Source organism: Polyodon spathula, chromosome 4, assembly GCF_017654505.1.
Source record: "Polyodon spathula isolate WHYD16114869_AA chromosome 4, ASM1765450v1, whole genome shotgun sequence".
Classification (NCBI taxonomy): Eukaryota; Metazoa; Chordata; class Actinopteri; order Acipenseriformes; family Polyodontidae; genus Polyodon; species Polyodon spathula.
In genome coordinates this window covers 84,013,195-84,032,396 of record NC_054537.1, presented here as the reverse complement: position 1 = coordinate 84,032,396, position 19,202 = coordinate 84,013,195, and the positions used below count along the sequence as shown (strand labels likewise).

Here is a 19,202-nt window from a genome sequence, read left to right as displayed (position 1 = left end):
ATTATGTGTATCCTGTTGCTTAAATCTGTTATTTAAATGGTCTTATTGTTGCAGTTGTATGTGTGACATGCTACACAAACTTTGGTTTGTTCTTTTTTTCTGCTATCTACTAATGCTTTGCGATACTTTGTATAAAAAGCACTATATAAATGCAATAAATAAAGAAATAAACTCATTGAGCTTCCTCTGAAAACTTTATGGGTTTAGATACTAAGGTAAGGTGTCTTGTTTTGAGATGCCTGCGTAGCTTGCAGGGCTGCATACTGTGGTTTGCCATTATTTCGCCGCATAACACATAGAAGCTCGGTGCACGCTGGACTCACTCCATGTAAAGCCCAGTTTTAAATATGCTTTGTCATATTTTCAACTTCTACGTTTTGCTGGAACCACCGCTATTGCCCTCACTTCGGCTTGCCTTGTACGTTTTTCTCCCTTTGTCACAGAATGACCCATTTCTCATTAAAGCAATTTCTCACTGTAAGCGCGCTGCTGAAACTGTTTATAAGTTTACTTGGGGTGGTGGGGAGGGGGGAATCACGCAAAAACAAAAACAAAGACACACAGCTTGCGCCTCCCTTGACACCTTGTTTGAGAGCCGCTGCCTTAGATGATGCTCAACATGTTAAAGGAACTTCTCACAACCGTGGCCGTACTTTAGACCTAGCCATCACTCATGACTTAGCTGTTCACAACCTCTCAGTGTTACATCTAAACATCTCTGATCATCTTGTTATCCTTTTTGAGACCAATCTACCTCTACCCACCCCAACTGTTCTGCTGCGTACTGTTAAAAAACCGATAATACATTCTTCAACTGAACCAGAGCTGTCTCATATGCTAATACCGCCTACTGCTACGAACTCTGTCAGCTGATAAGGTAGTAGACACTTACTGTATAATAACCTTCTGTCAAGGGTCTTCCACAGAGTGCCCCCAGTTAAAACAAGAAAAATCTCCCTAAAGCATACCTCACCTTGGGTAAATCCAGATTTATGCCAAATGAAAAGAGAAGGTCGTAAACTGGAATGCAGGTAGAGAAATAACCGATTGCATCTTCACTATGAAATAACAGATTGCATGTTCGCTATGAAATAACAAATCACATGTTCGCTATGAAATAACAGATTGCATGTTCACTATGGAATAATAGATTGCATGTTCACTATGAAATAACAGATTGCATGTCCCCTATGAATTAACAGATTGCATGTTCACTATGAAATAACACATTGCATGTCCACTATAAAATAATAAATTGCATGTCCACTATGAAATAACACATTGCATATTCACTGTGAAATCTGGAAACAACACCAATTCAAGTATGGCACTGGTCTGAGGGCAGCCAGATGTTCTTATTTTTCCTCCATTATTGCAACAAACAAAAGTAACTCTAGGGTATATTGATAAGCTGGTAAACCGGTTCTCATTTTGAATCCTCAACTTTTAAACGTGAGGAATTTCTTAATGACTTTCAAAATAAGATTATTAATATTATGAATTAAATTTCCACAGATGGCTCTCCTTTGAATATACAATGTAATCAGGTTAGTTTTGCTATGGAGTCTCTCTCAGATTACAGTACAAGATCTCAATATATTGGTAATGTAAATTCATTCTTCCACTTGCTTGCTGGATCCAATTTCAACCAAAATTCTAAAAGCAGTTTTCAATGATTTGAGTGAAATTATCTTGGATATAATAAACAGTTCACTGACATCCCTCTACCTTAAAATGGTTGTGGTTAAACCTGTACTTAAGAAATCAAACCTAGATCCTATTGCTTTAAACAATTATACCTGTTTCAAATCTGCCATTTTTAGCTAAGATTCTAGAAAAGGTAGTAGCAAACCAGCTGAATACATTTCCTGAGGGTGCTAGAAAAGTTTGTCAGGTTTCCATTCTGCACACAGTATAGAGACTGCGCTCATCAGAGTGGTGAGTGAGCTACTGTTTTTTTTTTTGTTTTGTTTTTTTTAGCAATCAGCAATTCTTTTATTTATTTTCTCCCAATTTGGCATATCCAATTATTTTTAGGCTCAGCTCACTGCTACAACCCTCGCGCTGACTCTGGAGGGGTGAAGATGAACACACGCTGTCCTCCAAAGCATGTGCCGTCAGCAGACCATTTTCTTTCACACTGCAGCCACCTCAGGGCTACAGCGTCGGAGGACAGTGCAGCTCTTAGCATCTTACCGGCAAGCCCGCAGGCGCCCGGTCAGACTACAGGGGTCGCTGGTGCATGGTGAGCTGCGGCCAATTGTTTGCCGCCACCTGGGAGCTCCCGTCTACAGTCGGCAATAGTATAACCTGGACTCAAACCAGTGACCTTCAGGCTATAGGGCTCATCCTGCGCTCCACTCGCAGTGCCTTTACCAGATGCACCACTCAGGAGCCCCATATGAATGATCTTCTGTTAAGTGCAGACTCTAGCTGTGTATCTATTCTTGTTCTTTTAGATTTAAGTGCTGCATTTGATACAGTGGACCATACCTCTTTAATTGATCATCTCAGTTTAGCTGGATTTTCTGGTATTGTCTTAAAATGGTTAAAGTCATATTTTACTGATAGACAGCAATTAGTTTCATTAGGAGACTCTGTGTCTGGATTTTCTTCGGTACATGTTACCAATGAGTGAGAGAATCTGTAAACATGGTGTTAACTTTCACTGCTACAGCGATGACACATCTGTGTAAAACCTGATGATTCCCTGGCTGTATCAGCCTCATCTGAATGATTCACTGATGTGAAGAGGTGGATGTTCCAAAATGTTTTACAGTTAAACTCTGATGAGGTAGAGGTTCTGTTATTAGGTTATCAGCAGCAACTGGAAGCAACTAAATTTAGATGTGGGCAATTTGACCACAAACATAAAAACGGAAGTGAAAAGTCTAGGGGTCTGTTTTTTGGAGTTGCATATTCAGTGTCACCAACGTGTCCTTTTACCATTTGTGAACCACTGCTAAAATTAGGTCATTTCTCTCTTTGTCTGATGCTGAGAAACTAATCCATGCTTTTGTGTCTTCCAAACTTGACTATCTCAATGCTCTATTTGCTGGGTCACGCTATAAATTGTCTGCTCTTATATAGATTGCTGCTAGACTTCTCAGCAGAATGAAAAAAAAGAGACTGTATAACTCCTGTGCTGGTTTTGCTGCACTGGCTCCCAGCGAGGTGTAGAGTTGATTTTAAAATGTTACTTCTGACTTATAAAGCACTTAAAGATAGGGACCTTATTATACAACGGAGCTTCTAGTCACATATATACCTTCTTGTGATTTAAGATAAGCTGATGCAGGCCTTCTGTGCCTCCCACAAGTGTACACAAAAAGGAATGGAGCAAGAACTTTTAGTCACTGTGCTGCCAGATTGTGGAATGCACTGCCACATATCAGAAGTGCTACATCAGGTGATGACTTTAAGTCAAAATTGAAAACTTACTTAACTTTTATTAAATTATTTTTAAACATTTTCTCTTTAATCTCTACACAAATGTATTATATTTAGATTTTCTTCTTTTTTGTCCTATACAGCACTTTGACATACTTTTTGTATGAAAGACGCTATATAAATAAAATATTGATTGACTGATTGATAAGTGTATGCTGTTCCCTTTGCATTCAAGCCTCATCTAGTGTGTCACACACCAGCTCATTAATACCGGTACTAACCTACACTATCCTGCTACATTACTCTTTTCTTATTGCCAGTCATTATCAATAGAAGGTGTCATTTTATCAGTGGATCTGCAGGTGACAGAAACCTACCAGGTGTTTCCAGAAATAGCTGGTCTGCTATTTAGGGGATGATTACTAGTAGCGAAAAAGAAGAGGTGGATTAGCAGAGAGTCATTAATATCATGACAATAGGCCTACACAATAGGCCAAGTAATTATTTCTCTCTAGAACAGCGCTGTACCCAAAAAAAGTTATCTGTATTGTATCTGTGTTCAGTAGGAACATGCCTAGATAGGAGAACAGGTCTAGGGGTGATAGTAACAGGATCTTTACAGTGGCTCTCAAAAGTATTCCCACCCCACCCCCCACCCCCCCTTTTTGTACTTTGCTGCATCCCCTTGGACTTTTCCACATTTTATTGTGTTACAACATGGAATCAAAATGGATTTAATTAGGAGTTTTTGCAACGGATCAACACAAAAAAAGTCCATAATGTCAAAGTGAAAAATAAAATCTATAAACTGTTCTAAATTAATTACAAATACAAAACAGAAAATAATTGATTTCATAAGTATTCACCCCCTTGAGTCAATTTTTGATAGAGGCACTTTTGGCAGCAATTACAGCCATGAGTCTCTTTGAATAAATCTCTACCAGCTTTGCACATCTGGACACTACAATTTTTGCCCATTCTTCTTTGCAAAATTGCTCAAGCTCCGTCAAGTTGGATGGGGACCTTTGGTGAACAGCAATTTTCAACTCTTTCCACATATTCTCAATTGGATTGAGGTCTGGGCTTTGACTGGGCCACTCCAGGACATTGACCTTTTTCTTTTTAAGCCACTCCAGTGTGGCTTTGGCTGTATGTTTGGTGTCATTGTCCTGGTGGAAGATGAATCTTATCCCAAGTCCCAGGTCTCTTGCAGACTTCAGCAGGTTTTCCTCCAGGATTTCCCTGTACTTTGCTGCATCCATTTTCCCCTCTATCTTCACAAGCTTTCCAGGCCCTGACACTGAGAAACATCCCCGTAGAATGAAGCTGCCACCACCATGCTTCACGGTAGGGATGGTGTTCTGAGGATGATGTGCGGTGTTAGGCTTGCGCCAAACATAGCACTTAGCGTTGAGGCCAAAAAGCTCTATTTTGGTCTCATCAGACCATAGAATCTTCTTCCACTTGGTCTCAGAGTCTCCCACCTGCCTTCTGGCAAACTCTAGCCGAGATTTGATGTGAGTTTTTTTCAACAATTGCTTTCTTTTTGCCACTCTTCCACAAAGGCCAGTTTTTTTGCTGTATGCACAGTGTCTCCTAGCTCAGCCCTGGAAGACTGTAACCCCTTTAGAGTTGCCACAGGCCTCTTGGTGGCCTCCCTGACTAGTGCCCTTCTCGCCCAGATACTCGGTTTTTGGGGACGGCCTGTTCTAAACAGATTCACAGTTGTGCCATATTCTCTCCATTTCTTAATAATGGACTTTACTGTGTTCCGGGGAATATTCAATGCCTTGGAAATGTTCTTATATCCTACCCCTGATTGGTGCTTTTGAAGAACCTTATTCCGGTTTTGCTTTGGATGTTCCTTCGTCTTCATGATGTAGTTTTTGTTAGGAAATGTATTAACCAACTGTGGGACTTCCCAGAGACAGGTGTATTTAACCTGAAATCATGTGAAACACCTTAATTGCACACAGGTGGACTCCATTCAACTAATTATGTGACTTTTAAAGACAATTGATTGCACCAGAGCTTATTTAGGTGTGTCATAGCAAAGGGGGTGAATACTTATGCAATCAATTATTTTCTGGTTTATATTTATAATTCATTTAGAACAATGAAGAGTTTCAAGGTGGCTTTGTTAATATCTATCATTGTTTAGATCTCTAAAACAGTAATAACAATTAAAGCTGCTCCTGGAATTAAAAACAAATACTAGTTGTTCACTATGCCCCTACTTATAACCCTGTGCAAATCTGAAGTGGATGTACTGAATTCCCAATCTGATTGTTGTCAACCCAATTCAACGGAACATTATCAAGGATCATCAATCATCCTGTAATGTGGGCCAATAAGGCCCTACCAACGTACTTACATGTTGTTGGCAATGGTTTTAAATTACAATCATCAATTGTTTTGGAATTTCAAGACTTAATGCACATTGACGTACCTACAGTACAAATCATCCAAATGAATTTTTGATAACGTGCTGTAATACAATTTTCTTCGCCAACCCGCTGGTGTGCAAATGCCAACTAATTGCTCACAGTGTGCCACAAGCCAAGATTGGAAACTCAGCACAACTAGTTTGTGATCATATGAGCCTTCTTACATTCACAAAACAAACAGCAGTGACTTCCTTCTGTTGTGACCACTGTTGTGTATATGGAAACTGGCTCAGTAAAGGTAAACAGCAGTTACCTTTACTGATTGAGCTCTGCAAAGTGGAGCTCTCCATATACCTTGATATCTCCATACACACATCTGTACTTTAAAAAAAAAGAGTACTGAAAATGCTTTATGATTTCACATTTGCGATTTAATTGTTGTTGTATTCTGAGCTGTTCCGCCTTTTCATTTTCTACTGATTGATTTTTCACTGAAATGCATTATATGCTTCAGTGTCACAATGCCATCTTGATGTGTGAACAAAAGAATGGTTTTAATTCAGTTATTCTTGCTTCAGTGCTTAGGAGGGTCTGGATTGTTTTTAGAGTAATACAAATAATATATTTTGAAACAATAAAACCCTTACATTATTTTATATCTCATTGAAGGAAAGCAGAACTTTATTGAACCCATATTATTGGTCAGCTGCAACTTTATAATGACTTTTTCAATTTCTTGAGAATAAATATACAGTCAAATTAATAAGTTACAGAGGTCTGATCTGATCCAGAATAAATTAATCTCCACAATCTGCCATTTGATCCAAATCATGTTCATTAAATAATATGAATTCAAATGATACAAATCTATTTGTATGTTTGCAAATGACTGCAATAATTATTTGCAAAGAGCTTAATTTGGATTAATTTTGATAAATACTAGCATTTTTATTTAGCACAGCAGAACATTGCCTTTTGTATTGTGCTTGCAGATATGCAACATTGCAGAATTTCTTAAATTGTGTAATTTTTTTATGCCAATGGTATACAAATATGACAAAAGCCAGTGAACAAGAAAAGTCTGAAAACAGGTTCTCCAGTCAGTGGCTAGTCAGTAATTAGTGTTTTATTCGTGTCCTCATTTATGGAATTATGAAAATCGCAGGATTATATAGATATCTTTGTTATTTATTTATTAATCCAAAAAAAGAAAAACATGCCTAGAATGACATGGCGGTATTGATCTGCATTCTGTGCTGTTTCCTCTCTGATAAAAGTGATTTCTAAGAGGCGAGACAGTGGGATTTATTTAATGAACAACGGCATTGCTGCAGACATGGGTACCTCAGAGGAATGCAGATTTCTGTCTGGCTCTCATACACAGACATAAGCACAAACAACTGTTCATAGCTGGTTCTCATTCTGGATGTACTAGTACAGATGTGACCAATAGTTTTGCATCACCTATAATTTTAGTATTGAGACATAATAATAAAAATTAAAGCACTGTACGAACATAATTTAGATATTTTATTTAACATCATATAATCAAAGAAACTACTAAATGATAGCATAAAAGTCTACCGAAAGTAGTACAGTATTTCATGTTAGATTTCGAAATGTCACATTTTTCAATTTTTGTCAGTTTTTCATTAAGTATGTGGAAATCTACAAAGTGGTATGCAATTCAATATTTTAACATAACATTATTCAGCAGGTTTCATTCAACTTTATGAAGCTATACTTTGGTTAATTCTATAGGGTGATGCAAAACTTTTGGCCGTAGCTGTACAATGTATATGTACATGTAAATTCTAGCAAAAGCGATACAAGCTTTTTTATTCAAAATGTCCCAAAATCAAATAACAAATGTGTGAGTTGGGTTTAAATTGCATCTCAGCCAAGAGAAATGTAGCACATTTGCATGTAATGTACATTGACATTACAACAGTGTGTGACAGACACTGATCACTTTGAAATTCAGCTTTGAGCTTTTGACACAAGGCAGTTAGGCAGCTGCAGATGTGTGGGTTATGTTTTCCTAATGCAGATTAGAGCTTATAACATTTTATTTTTATGTCCCTTTAGCAATCTGGATACAGATGAACTATGTGGTGAGTTTAACCTTTTTTTTGTTTCTAAGTCATTGAATGGTTTTACATCCTGGTCAGCTAATGGACTGGTAAATCATAAGGCGGTGGTTCTCAACCCTGCCATTGCCACATTTTGGCACTGCATTGACAAATAAATGAAAATGAAGTGAATTATTAGAGAGGAAATGTTCATGTACTGCAGTTGTTCCACAAATAAGATTCACATTTAGAGACCTCATGGGTGAAAAAAAATGGCATTGGTGAATGTTGGCATTGGTGAAATGGAATATTCTGTTTATATAACAGTACATTGTACAGAAAAGAAAATGAAATAAGTATCTAAACTCTGAGAATTACTTTATTTAGATCAAGATCTGCATCTGCTTAGCAACGTGGTTGAATTTGGAACAGCGTGATTTGCCCAGTCATTCTGTTGTACCCATCTTTGTGCAACAAGGGTATGAACTAGAAGAGACATTGGCAATATGGACAACCAACTTCTTCAGAACCAACCAAGGACCCTGCCCTAGGGATATTACAGTCATTGTAGTTATCCTGTCATTGCATTTTATCTGAGACAGTCAACAAAGGCCCCTATAGAGTTTATACTAATTTTTATGGTCGTTTTGTGGCATTCCACAAAAACCCCCACAGACAGCAACTACTCCAGTAAGGATGTTTCTCATTCTGGTAAAGTACAAAGGGTCGTATTTTCAAAGTTTCCTCCAGTCTGTAATTAACTGCTATGTTTTTGAAAGAGGTCAAATGCCTGCTTGTTAATATTACAAAATGAAAACCAAACAACTAAAGCCTGATTTGCATGGGACTAAAAAGCCACACATAAACAAGTGGCCTCTGAATTTTTTACTGACATCTGGGAAATGTAGTTCCATGTGAATCGTCTATTTATTTATTTTTTATAACAGATAGTTTTCTCAGAGGTGCTCTGATTTTTTTACAGGACCTTCAGTAAAATGTCAAACTCTGGCACCCTGTGTCTTTTTAGCCCCATGTGAATCGACCATGTCAATGTTATGTTAGAATTGATGTAAGCATTTCCTGGGTATTCGCCTCAAAGCAATACCAGACTTTTGAATAAACCATAATATAAATATTAAAATTGGTACGATCTGTCCGGAGATTTTAGTTCAGTAAAACACTATGATTGGGAATAACCAAATTGGGGATGGGCGAAAATACAAAACCTAATTGATTTTGACCGAATCATTTGTATCACTCAAGGAACGACAAGGTTATTCAACGTGGTCAGGGTGCCGATAGCCTTTGTAAAAGTAAGTGAGTTATTTACACCTGGTGTTCACTGTTTACAAATCATGCACAAAAGTCTGGCCACAACAATGCATTTCATTTTGAATTTGCCGACTTTCCTTGATGAAAACTAATCCATTTCTGGGAGGTCCTCTGCTTTTGATCAACTGTGAGTACCCCTGATTTAGGACTACCTGCGGCAGTGTGAATCATGCAGTAGGTTATATAATCCAAGTTCTCTTAAGCACTCTCAAGGTGTTTTTTTTCTCAGTTTGTAACTTTTACATACATTTTTCGCCTTTCAAAGAACACAATTTGATTAAAGACCGTAGGAAAAGCTATGAATATATGGCCCAAAATAACCTCCTGCTAAGCTGTTGTGTGTCCTGATTCACTGGATAGGCAAAATAAGCTGATCCCTGGAGCCAGCATTACATTTCAGCCATCAACACCAGGAAGAAGGATATCTACATCATCAGATGGAAAGAAACACAAGTGGATTGAGATGCAAATAGATCACATTATTTTACTGTAAAGCTATGTCTTAGTTTGTGCTTATCTTAGCGAGAGCAGAGTTTAAATCACCACAAAATTTTAACATCTACTCTCATCCCTTTTGCAGAATATTTTTCCCAACACCTTGGAGAGTATCATAATGTCCTGGGTGCCCTGGAAGATTTGAACATCTCAATACTGAAGGCAATGGATAAAACCAAAAAAGTAAGACTGTGGTTTACATTACTTGCTTTAATGTGTTGGGCTGTGGTTATGCTAGCTGCTTTCCTGAAAAGTTGGGATTGCTTGATCTCAGTGATGAGAGCTATTTGTATCATCTGCACAGAGGCAGAGCAATAGCAGGTGCCGCATGCCTTTCTGATTTAATAATAATAATAATAATAATAATAATAATAATAATAATCGGTTTCCTATGCGAGACAATATCTGTGATTGCAGAATGAGGAAATCTTGGTAGGATTGGTGATTAAACCTGTTTGTTTATGATTAAAGAATAGTGTGGTGTTGCATGTAAAGGTGTATGCAAAATAAAACAAAGGAGGTGAGTAGAACACGTTCTTATTACATGCTGTTTCACACATGCTACCATTCTGACAAATATAGTTCAATATTGAACACTTGATTTGGTATGTTATAAATAAGGGTTAAATTAACGTTTGGGGAGGGGGGGCCCATCTTCCTCTTCCTCCTCCACTGCATCTGCAGTATTATGAACAAAGAGTTGTGTTGGTAAATGAAGAGATACATTTATTATCAATAATTTGCAGCTACTTGTGTGAGCTATTTATTATTACTCTTTAATAATTGCCCATGTTATATTAGTGCATATCGGTAATGTACGACAATATGATTAACCCAAGGATTATATTTTAACTGTGTCCTTACAGAAGCTTTTAGAAAATACAAAATCATAACAACTATATTCAATTATTTAACGATAACAATGCATACATTGCCAAAACCATCAGTTTCTTTATGACAGTCTTCATGTAGGTCTTCAAGTTAACAAAAATATGTATGTGTTATTGTTGAATCAAAGGAAATAGCACATTTTTATACAGTTTATGACTAAAGAAGGGTTGGTGAGATCTCTTCTGGATCTGGGTCTACCAGTTAATTAATAACCCACCACATACTGATACAAAAGCTTCGCAACAATAGTTTGTACATGGGAGGTAGCAGCAGTAAATAGTGAAAGTGTTATAATTATACTGTTCATTGGTACATGAAGCAGTTACAGTCAAAATGTAAAGCTGGACCCACTCCAGCAGTCGCATCGTAGTGCCTAGGAAGCTGAATTTTAGAGATGCTTGGGGTGGCAGATGGCCAAATATTTCAATCCAGCCAGAAACTAGTGCCCGAATTATGAGGATCAAACACCCCTAAATTAGCTCTGTGGTTTTATGATGGCTACACCCCTGGGTAGCCCAGTATCAAGTATCTTCTGTAGAATAAGCAGCAGACTATATAAAAAATATGAATGCATAGATATGGTTGATATCTTGGGCATAGCATGAAAACTGCAAGTGGATTTGGTGCACAGCATGTGGTAATGAGTTACTGCAGGAGTCTGTACAAAAGATGAACAAACAACAGCCTCTCCAGTCAACAATCATTGACAATCAACAAAAAACAACCCCCATGCTCTAAAAAAGGTCACATGTAGTAACACAGAACTGAAACCTCTTCTTATGAAATGTCAGCAATTTGTGCTGTCTTGGATACAGAAGGACCTACCAGCAGGTGCTTTTGTAAAGACAGCCTTCTATTAAAATATGTAAAACATGCTGTCTTGCCTTCAATTGGCTTTCAGCAAGGAGAGTCTGCTTTGGTATTACACAGTACAGAATACACATAATTTACCATGCATTTCTTCCAGTGTTAAACACAATTGCAGTTGATAGTTTTAAGGTCATATTGTGTACAAAGAAGACATCTACATTTTATTGTTTCCTGATTTACCCATATAAGTTGTAACAATGTGTACTGTAAGTTATAAAATAAAAAAACACACAATGATTATGATGTCGTTGATGATTATTTAAACGTGGCAATACATAATGATTTTCTTGTTGCTGAATGGAAAGGATGCATTAATTAAAACCCATGCACCATCTTGTTTCATGCAGAACTCTGTCTTGTTGTTTTAAGACAGAAATGGTGTTTCTGAAGTGCTGCTTCAGGCAGTTTATTCACAAGTATAGAATTAATTGTAAAATTGCTCTGTGCATAAATTCCACTGAAGGGGATTTTCTTGGACGCCTTGATTCTCACCCCCTTGTATTGAATAATAAGTATGTTTTTAGGTCAGTGCGAATTGTACAGTGCTTTTCAAGAGAGCTGCACCAACACATGTTAGTAGCAACCATTAAAATGTTTTGGTAATCGGGCCGTTAATGTTGCATCTCCATCGAGCTGGAATGGCTTCCCTGTTGTTTTACCCTGACAAACTAAGAGCTAAAATCATAGTCATCTTAACAATATACTTGTTGAACCTTGCCGCTGTAATTGAAAAGCTGCACTGATGTGAATTTGAGGATGCTAGCTGTCTGTATATATGTGTAATTGCTGCTGTTACCCTAGGATAGCCTTCAATGCAAGGTCTTCAATCTCATCAGGTCTATTTAATTTTAAAATGTGCGTGTAACTAGAAAAAAGTCTGCTTTTAATGGCATAGCTCTGTAGGTTTACTTTTTTATGGTCCTTTCGCACTGGGTAAGTTTCCCCCGAAATTCAATATGTTTATAAGCTCCAAACTTTCCCAGGTATGATTTAAAATTAACTGTAATGTGGTTTGCTTATTTTTGCTTCAGTGTGAAAGAGAAATGTACTCGGTTCAGTTGGAAACGTATCAAACTATCAAGTGAACCAAACCGAGTCAAACTCCCGGGTTTGTGGTTAATCCATGGTAAATATTCCTGGCTTAGAGGTGATTCAGTACTACATTATTAGTTACCTTGAAACTTGAGATGGGTTTGAAGATGTTAGCATCATTTGATGTGCATGAAGAAAGGTGCTCCATTGCCTCCTGTGTAAAAATGTTCTACAATTCCTGTCACACCATCGACTTAAGCCCCTCACACTTGCACTCCTACCTGGGTCTGGACCCAGGTCCTGGCTAACTGGGACACAATCCTGCGTAGTGTGAAACCATGTACCTGGGTCGGACCCAGGTTAACCCAGCTATGTGGTTAACCCAGTGACCCATCTCAGGATGTGGGTTGACAAGCTTTGACCTGGGTTGAGCGAGACAAAATGCTTGATGGCCTTTTGCAAGGAACGTTTCACTTCCGCAAGGAACGTTTCTGTTTATTCTGTTTAGCCTTGTTTGTGTTGCTTGAGACACAGCATGAGCCAGATTGCAGCAGGGATGAAGCAGAAACATTTGCTCAAATCAACATTTGACCAGGTTGGATTGAAAGCGCTGATGTTTGTAATTTAGAAGATATTTTGACATGAAGACCCGATGCATAACCGGTGTGTAATGAAATTAACTGATCAAAACTGATTTATGACCAGGACTATGTTAATAAAAATGTCAAAACAATAGTGATTGTTTAACAAGATATTGCAGGAATACATACAACAAAACAGGAGAGTAATTTGTTGTGTTTTAAACCCTTATAACTGTAGGGCAGGCAGTGGTTATTGCAGGGCAAACAAAGTGGACCAGGAACAAAGCCTGCCTGCTGTTAAAACCTGAGAAAGGACTGCAGAGAGCTGATGAAAGTCGGCAAGTAACTGGTTAAAAGGGAATGTGTTCAGGTTAGTTGGCAGTTGGTTAAGTGGGTAGCTGGGTAATTCTAAATTCTGCAAATTCCATGTTTTCAGTAGAAAAGGCGGAAATTAAATTAATAGGTGGGAGGAAATAAAAAGACAGATTTAGAGGCCATTTTGTTGAAAGGAGTGGGTGACTCTAGGCATGGTGAGAATTAAAAGTGAACATATTGTTAAGGCTTAGCGAAGATAAAAAGTATAGTGAGGGGAATGCTGTACTTATTGTGTGGGTCGGTTACTGTGTTTAAACCAAGCCACATTCATCTTTGCTTTTATAATGTTTTTCACAGTTACTGTTTTCTGTTCTTTTCATTGGTTAAAGAGAAAAAAAAATCATTCCTTTGTTGTTGTAAACCAAAAGTGGGGAAAAGGGAAAACCAAAGAAAATTACCCATTGAGCTGGAACACCTCTAATAGTGTCCTGTCTGTACTCAGTAACCCTAACCCTAACCCTAACCAGCATTTCAGCCCCAAAACCCTCGGTCTTCTGTCTCTTCTTGCTCTCCAGCCCCTTTGCTCCTGTTACAACCCTACAGCCTGTTCAGTAACACCTTAAAGTGTGCTTCATAGGTATTGGCAAACACATTATTACCAATATTGTTCCTTAAATAATCTCCTCTTGAAGGTGTTATTCATTCTTTTGGTGTTAAAATAATGCAATTATGACTCCACATTTACTGCACACACCTGTTTCTTACTGTAGACACAGTACTCCGGATTGCTATAAACACATTTGTTGTTACTTTATTTCTGGTTTGGTCACATGACTGGGTGTGAGATTGGGTTTGAAATTTTACAAAATATATTTTGTATATATTTGTTTTCACCCTAGATCTTCCAGAGTGGGTGTTCTATTTTATTTTCCCTGTGAAACACTTTGGGGTTCTTGACAAATGTGTTATGTAAAGTGAAGATTACATGTTATATTAGTTTATACGCACTGCACAGTTGACCCTGTTTCTTAGGATATACCATGTCTTAGGAAACGCATCATGGTTACGCCAGTAAAGACATGGTCTTTAGAGAAGTGTTTCATAATGTATCACAGAGGTGTTCCAGACATGTTCCTACTTTGTTGCTGTAATTGTTTCATGCCTGCTTTGATATATTCATTGCTTGTTGCTAGCCCTCCAGATAAGGTTTTGGGTCATTGAGTAATTTATTTTTCAATTTAGAAACTATGTGAGTAAAATGTATTTTGGGTGAGTACAGTGCTACATTACATTGAAGTCATAAGTACTTTCAATAAATACTGTACATACTTTAATGCTAACTTATGGGGTATTGTGACGGGGAGCCCCGCCCCTATATATATTGTGCGCTATTGTTTGTTATTTATTATTATTATTATTATTATTATTTGTATAATATATATATTTGTGTTTTGGGCGGACAGACGAAAGCTGTCAGTCTTTGTTTACTATTTGAGACCGACGAAAAAGCCGGTCTCCAAGTGTAGCTGGTGTGGATGAGGTTGAATCCCCAAGCTCATGGGAATGTAACTTAATAAGGTCATTGTTTAAAAGGTAATTAAGGCTCCAGCCACATATATAAAAGACCTGCTCCAAGCTCATTAGAAGAGAATGTCAGAGGAGAGACGTAAATATGTGAAAGAGGATTAAACTAGAGTAAACAATTGCTATATGTACTGGTTAAAACCCAGCATGATACCTGTTTGTTTCGTTCACAACTGTTTTGTTATTGTTTGTTTGTTTGGCCAACATGCCCTGTATTTTGCTTTGTTTTGTGTTTTGTGAAGCTGTTTGTTTTTTTTGATAAACACACCAAGCGCTGTAGTGTTACAGTTTTGCCCCGCCATTCATTGTTTTGGTTTGTGTTTCCTGGTCCATGACGTCACCGCAGTGACGCACTGCAGCCACTCTGTCACAGGTATTCATTAACTACAGCTCTGCATTTGAACTGTAATGTTACTATGAACTACTGCACAAAAACTTGGTCTTACAGTAAAAACATGTCTTCTTCTTTGCTTTATTGAACACAAACAATACGGCTTTGAAGGAAATAAACACAGAAACAGAACATATCTTTTCATTCCAACGCTGCAGATGGAACATAGTTAACAAGAGACCTGCATGCACTGTATATTTTTACAAAGAAAAATATTATATTCCTTATTGATCACCTTGCTAATAAAGCATCCAAACACAGAGTATTGTATTTTTATAGATTTACCTTCCAAACATTCAGACAGATGGGTAAATTGATAGGCTAGGTTCAAAGGGACTAGACGGTGCCGAGGATCAAGAATCCAGTCTCTTATTCACCAGCCTGAAACAAGGATTGCAAGTGAGTGGATTCAACCGTAAGATGATTTATTTTTTAATTTTTTTATTGATAACCCAGAGTCATTGGTCATGTGTTCCTGGCAATTCCCAGGCAGGCTACAATTACCTGTAACTGTCCCAGCATTTATGATTCATTATCTAGCTACCTCGTGCAGTAGATTCACAATTGACGATTGAGGTGCCGGGAACCAATGCAGTACAAGAAGATTGATAACATGCAAACTCAGACTGTGCATCAAACTGCTATGCATACCTTTACGCATTAAATTTAAATATCATTGTGGAAAAGTGGCTTGCAGTGTACAGGTGCAGGAGTGATGCAGTGATTAAATGAAAGGCAGACAATGGTATTCCAAGTGAAAGTGGTTTTATTTATAATCCTGGTCTGGTGGCCATATGTAATATTTCCCAGGCAATACCCAGTAATGGATATTGCACTGTTCTAAATAAAGGAATTCCAGTTCCAAATAATAAACACAGTCAATAGTACACGCACAATACTCAAACATGGTTACCAGTCCTGGGTGAGTGCTGTAGCGCTCGTGGTGCTTAATACATTTATTCGTGGTAACAAGTGAAGTGCAGTCCGGTTTTGTGCTGGCCTTTGATGACCGGACGTGTTTAGCCGTCTACTAAATAACAAGAAACAACTAGAGACATAACAAACAAACACTCATGATTTCACAAACACAGGTCCTTGCGGGTTGTTCGGAACCAAAACAAAGCAACATATTACGTCACTTCGTCTCCTTGTACAGTCCCATATGACTCCTCGGTAAACGATTGCAGCCTCTCCTCCAATCCGCAGCTGCCACATTGTTTCCCTTCCGGGTCGATAAGTTAGTGCACCGAAGCTCCGCACCTTTTCTAGAGGACCGACTTCCTTTTAACCCCAGGAATGAATCGTCAGGCCAAACAGTCCAGGGTACTCTGTTCCCATTATTTAGCGCCCAAAGGTCGGGAGGGAGATTTACCACCAAAGATCATTCTATTTCTGTCACAATCATCAATAATTAATAGATTTTTAATACATTAATCACCCAGCACACAGCTTATCTGGAATGCAACTTGTTGCAATATATAGTTAGATCCACCACTATTTCAATTAGTGGTGGGTATTGGGACTGAGGATTTGTATTGCAATATTGCGATATGTATTGTGATACATGTTGGAATTCAATGGCAAATGATGCTGATAAGTCTACATATGTAAACTGTGCTTTTTGTCATTGTTATGGAATTTAAAGTATTAAAATGTAATATGACAAATTAAACTCTCATATGAAATGTCCAGTAACACATTTTTGTTGGATTCTCCGACGTGCATGCATGTGCTCCCAATTTGAAAAATAGAAAAACAATGCTGGTTTGAAAGCTATTTAAAAATCTCTAAAACATTGGTTTTAAATGTAATTTTTAAATTGTTATTAATAATACTTTTATTTTCATTTTATGTTAAACATGCTTTCAAAATTTACATCCTGTGACTGTGGCCATAAAAACGGGTTTAAAACTGCTTTGTAAATCTGTCAGTGCAGAGACCCGGGGTTTGGACCAAATGACTGACCTTGCTTTAAGATTTTATATATATATATATATATATATATATATATATATATATATATATATATATATATATATATATATATATAGTATATATACAGTACCAGTCAAAAGTTTGAGTACACCCGCTTAAAATCAGGTTTTTCATGATTATCTATGCTTTTAACTGTATAAACTTGTCTATAAACGCTTAATATTTCATTATATGATACATGTACTTATATAAGCTGATAATCATAAGTGAATTTTATTCAAAAATGTAATTTTTTTATGAAAATGTAAATCTTGTAAATTTCATTGACATGGTCACACAAAGAAAGAGGATTTCAGTCTAAAGCCCAAGTCAGTTAAAAGTCGGAAATGTGTATAACACGGTGTTAGAACACTGACCTAAGTATAAGTGTACTTTGTCAGATGTTCTCTGAGTTAACTAGCATGTTACCTAATTAACCTTTTGTCACCAATTATTGTTAACAGGTGAGGGTCCATGATTACTATAAATATAGGTAGCATAGACACAAGTTTGTCATTTCTAAATGTAAGGGAGCACAAAATGACAAAATACGTTCAGGTAAGCAAAGAAAAAAGACAGTCTGTAATTACTTTAAGAAATGAGGGTCAATATTTAAGACAAATTGCAAGAACTGTGCAAGTGTCTGTAACTGCTGTGGCCAAGACCATCAAACGATTTGAAGAAACTGACACTCATGAGGACCGAACAAGGTCAGGCAGGCTAAGGGTGACCTCAGAATCAGAGAACAAGTTAATTTGAGTCAGAAGTCGACGAAATCGGTGATTAAGTGCCCCTGAAATACAAGCTCAGCTAAATGCTACTAGAAGTACAGATGTTTCAACATCAACTGTTCAGAGGAGATTGTGTGAAGCTGGCCTAACTGGAAGAACTGCTGCAAAGAAACCATTGTTAAGAGTGCAGAATAAGAGGAAAATACTTGCCTGGGCCAAACTGAACGTTTGAGGAGTGGAAGTCGGTCTTATGGACCGATGAGTCAAAATTTGAAATATTTGGGTCCAACCGCTGAGTATTTGTAAGACGCAGAGAGGGTGAGCGGATGAGTTCTGCATGTGTGGTTCCCACTGTCAAGCATGGAGGAGGCAGTGTCATGGTCTGGGGTTGCTTTGCTGGTGACAGAGTTGGTGATCTTTACCAAGTCCATGGCAAGCTCAACCAGCATGGCTATCATAGCATACTTCAGAGGCATGCCATTCCATCAGGTATATGGCTAGTTGGGCAGCCCTCAAAGTTGTGCAAGAACTATCTGGCGAAGAAGGAAAGTCAAGGAAAACTCAATCTAATGACCTGGCCTGCCCAGTCTCCAGACCTCAAACAAAGATATTTAGAATATAGTGTAAAATTACATTGTCCAGAACTGTCGACAGATAGTCTTTAAAGATACATGTAAAAACAATTAAAATTGCACTGATATTGCACTGATACTGATTCCTTTTATAAAAGTCACTGATTCTAGCCTCACAAATGCTTAAGATTTATATACTGTAGTGGCTCTTTCTTAATCAGTTTTGTATTCTACATTTAACTGCTGTGTGGAGGAGTTCTAAAAGTAGCAAGATGCATATCTGGGCAGCGAAGAATGGAAATGAAAATAAATAAATAAATAAATAAATAAATAAGATGTTGACAGTGATCCAGATCTTTATATATTACTAGAAGTGATACATCTTTTATTCCAGCATTTAGGTATGAAGATACCAGTCGTTATGGAGATATTTATAGAGATCAATGGGAACTGTTCTGTTTATTTCTCTCAGCAGGTGTCGATGAGTGGGTTCCACACAAATGGCTCTCTGGCATTAAAACATTAGGGGAAACCATATTTTGTATATTGGATACCAATAATTATTTCAAGTGAGTATACTTGTGG

The 19,202-nt window shown here is 37.6% G+C and overlaps 1 protein-coding gene across 1 annotated transcript in view; it reads left to right on the top strand.

Moving 5' to 3' along the window:
• The window catches only part of LOC121314991 (N-terminal EF-hand calcium-binding protein 1-like), a 67,351-nt gene that overhangs the window by 20,330 nt on the left and 27,819 nt on the right, over positions 1–19,202 (top strand). The window contains exons 4-5 of the mRNA XM_041248813.1: positions 7,866–7,891; positions 9,762–9,859. Of these exons, the coding sequence (XP_041104747.1) occupies positions 7,866–7,891; positions 9,762–9,859 (124 nt within the window). The remainder of the gene's footprint in view (positions 1–7,865; positions 7,892–9,761; positions 9,860–19,202) is intronic.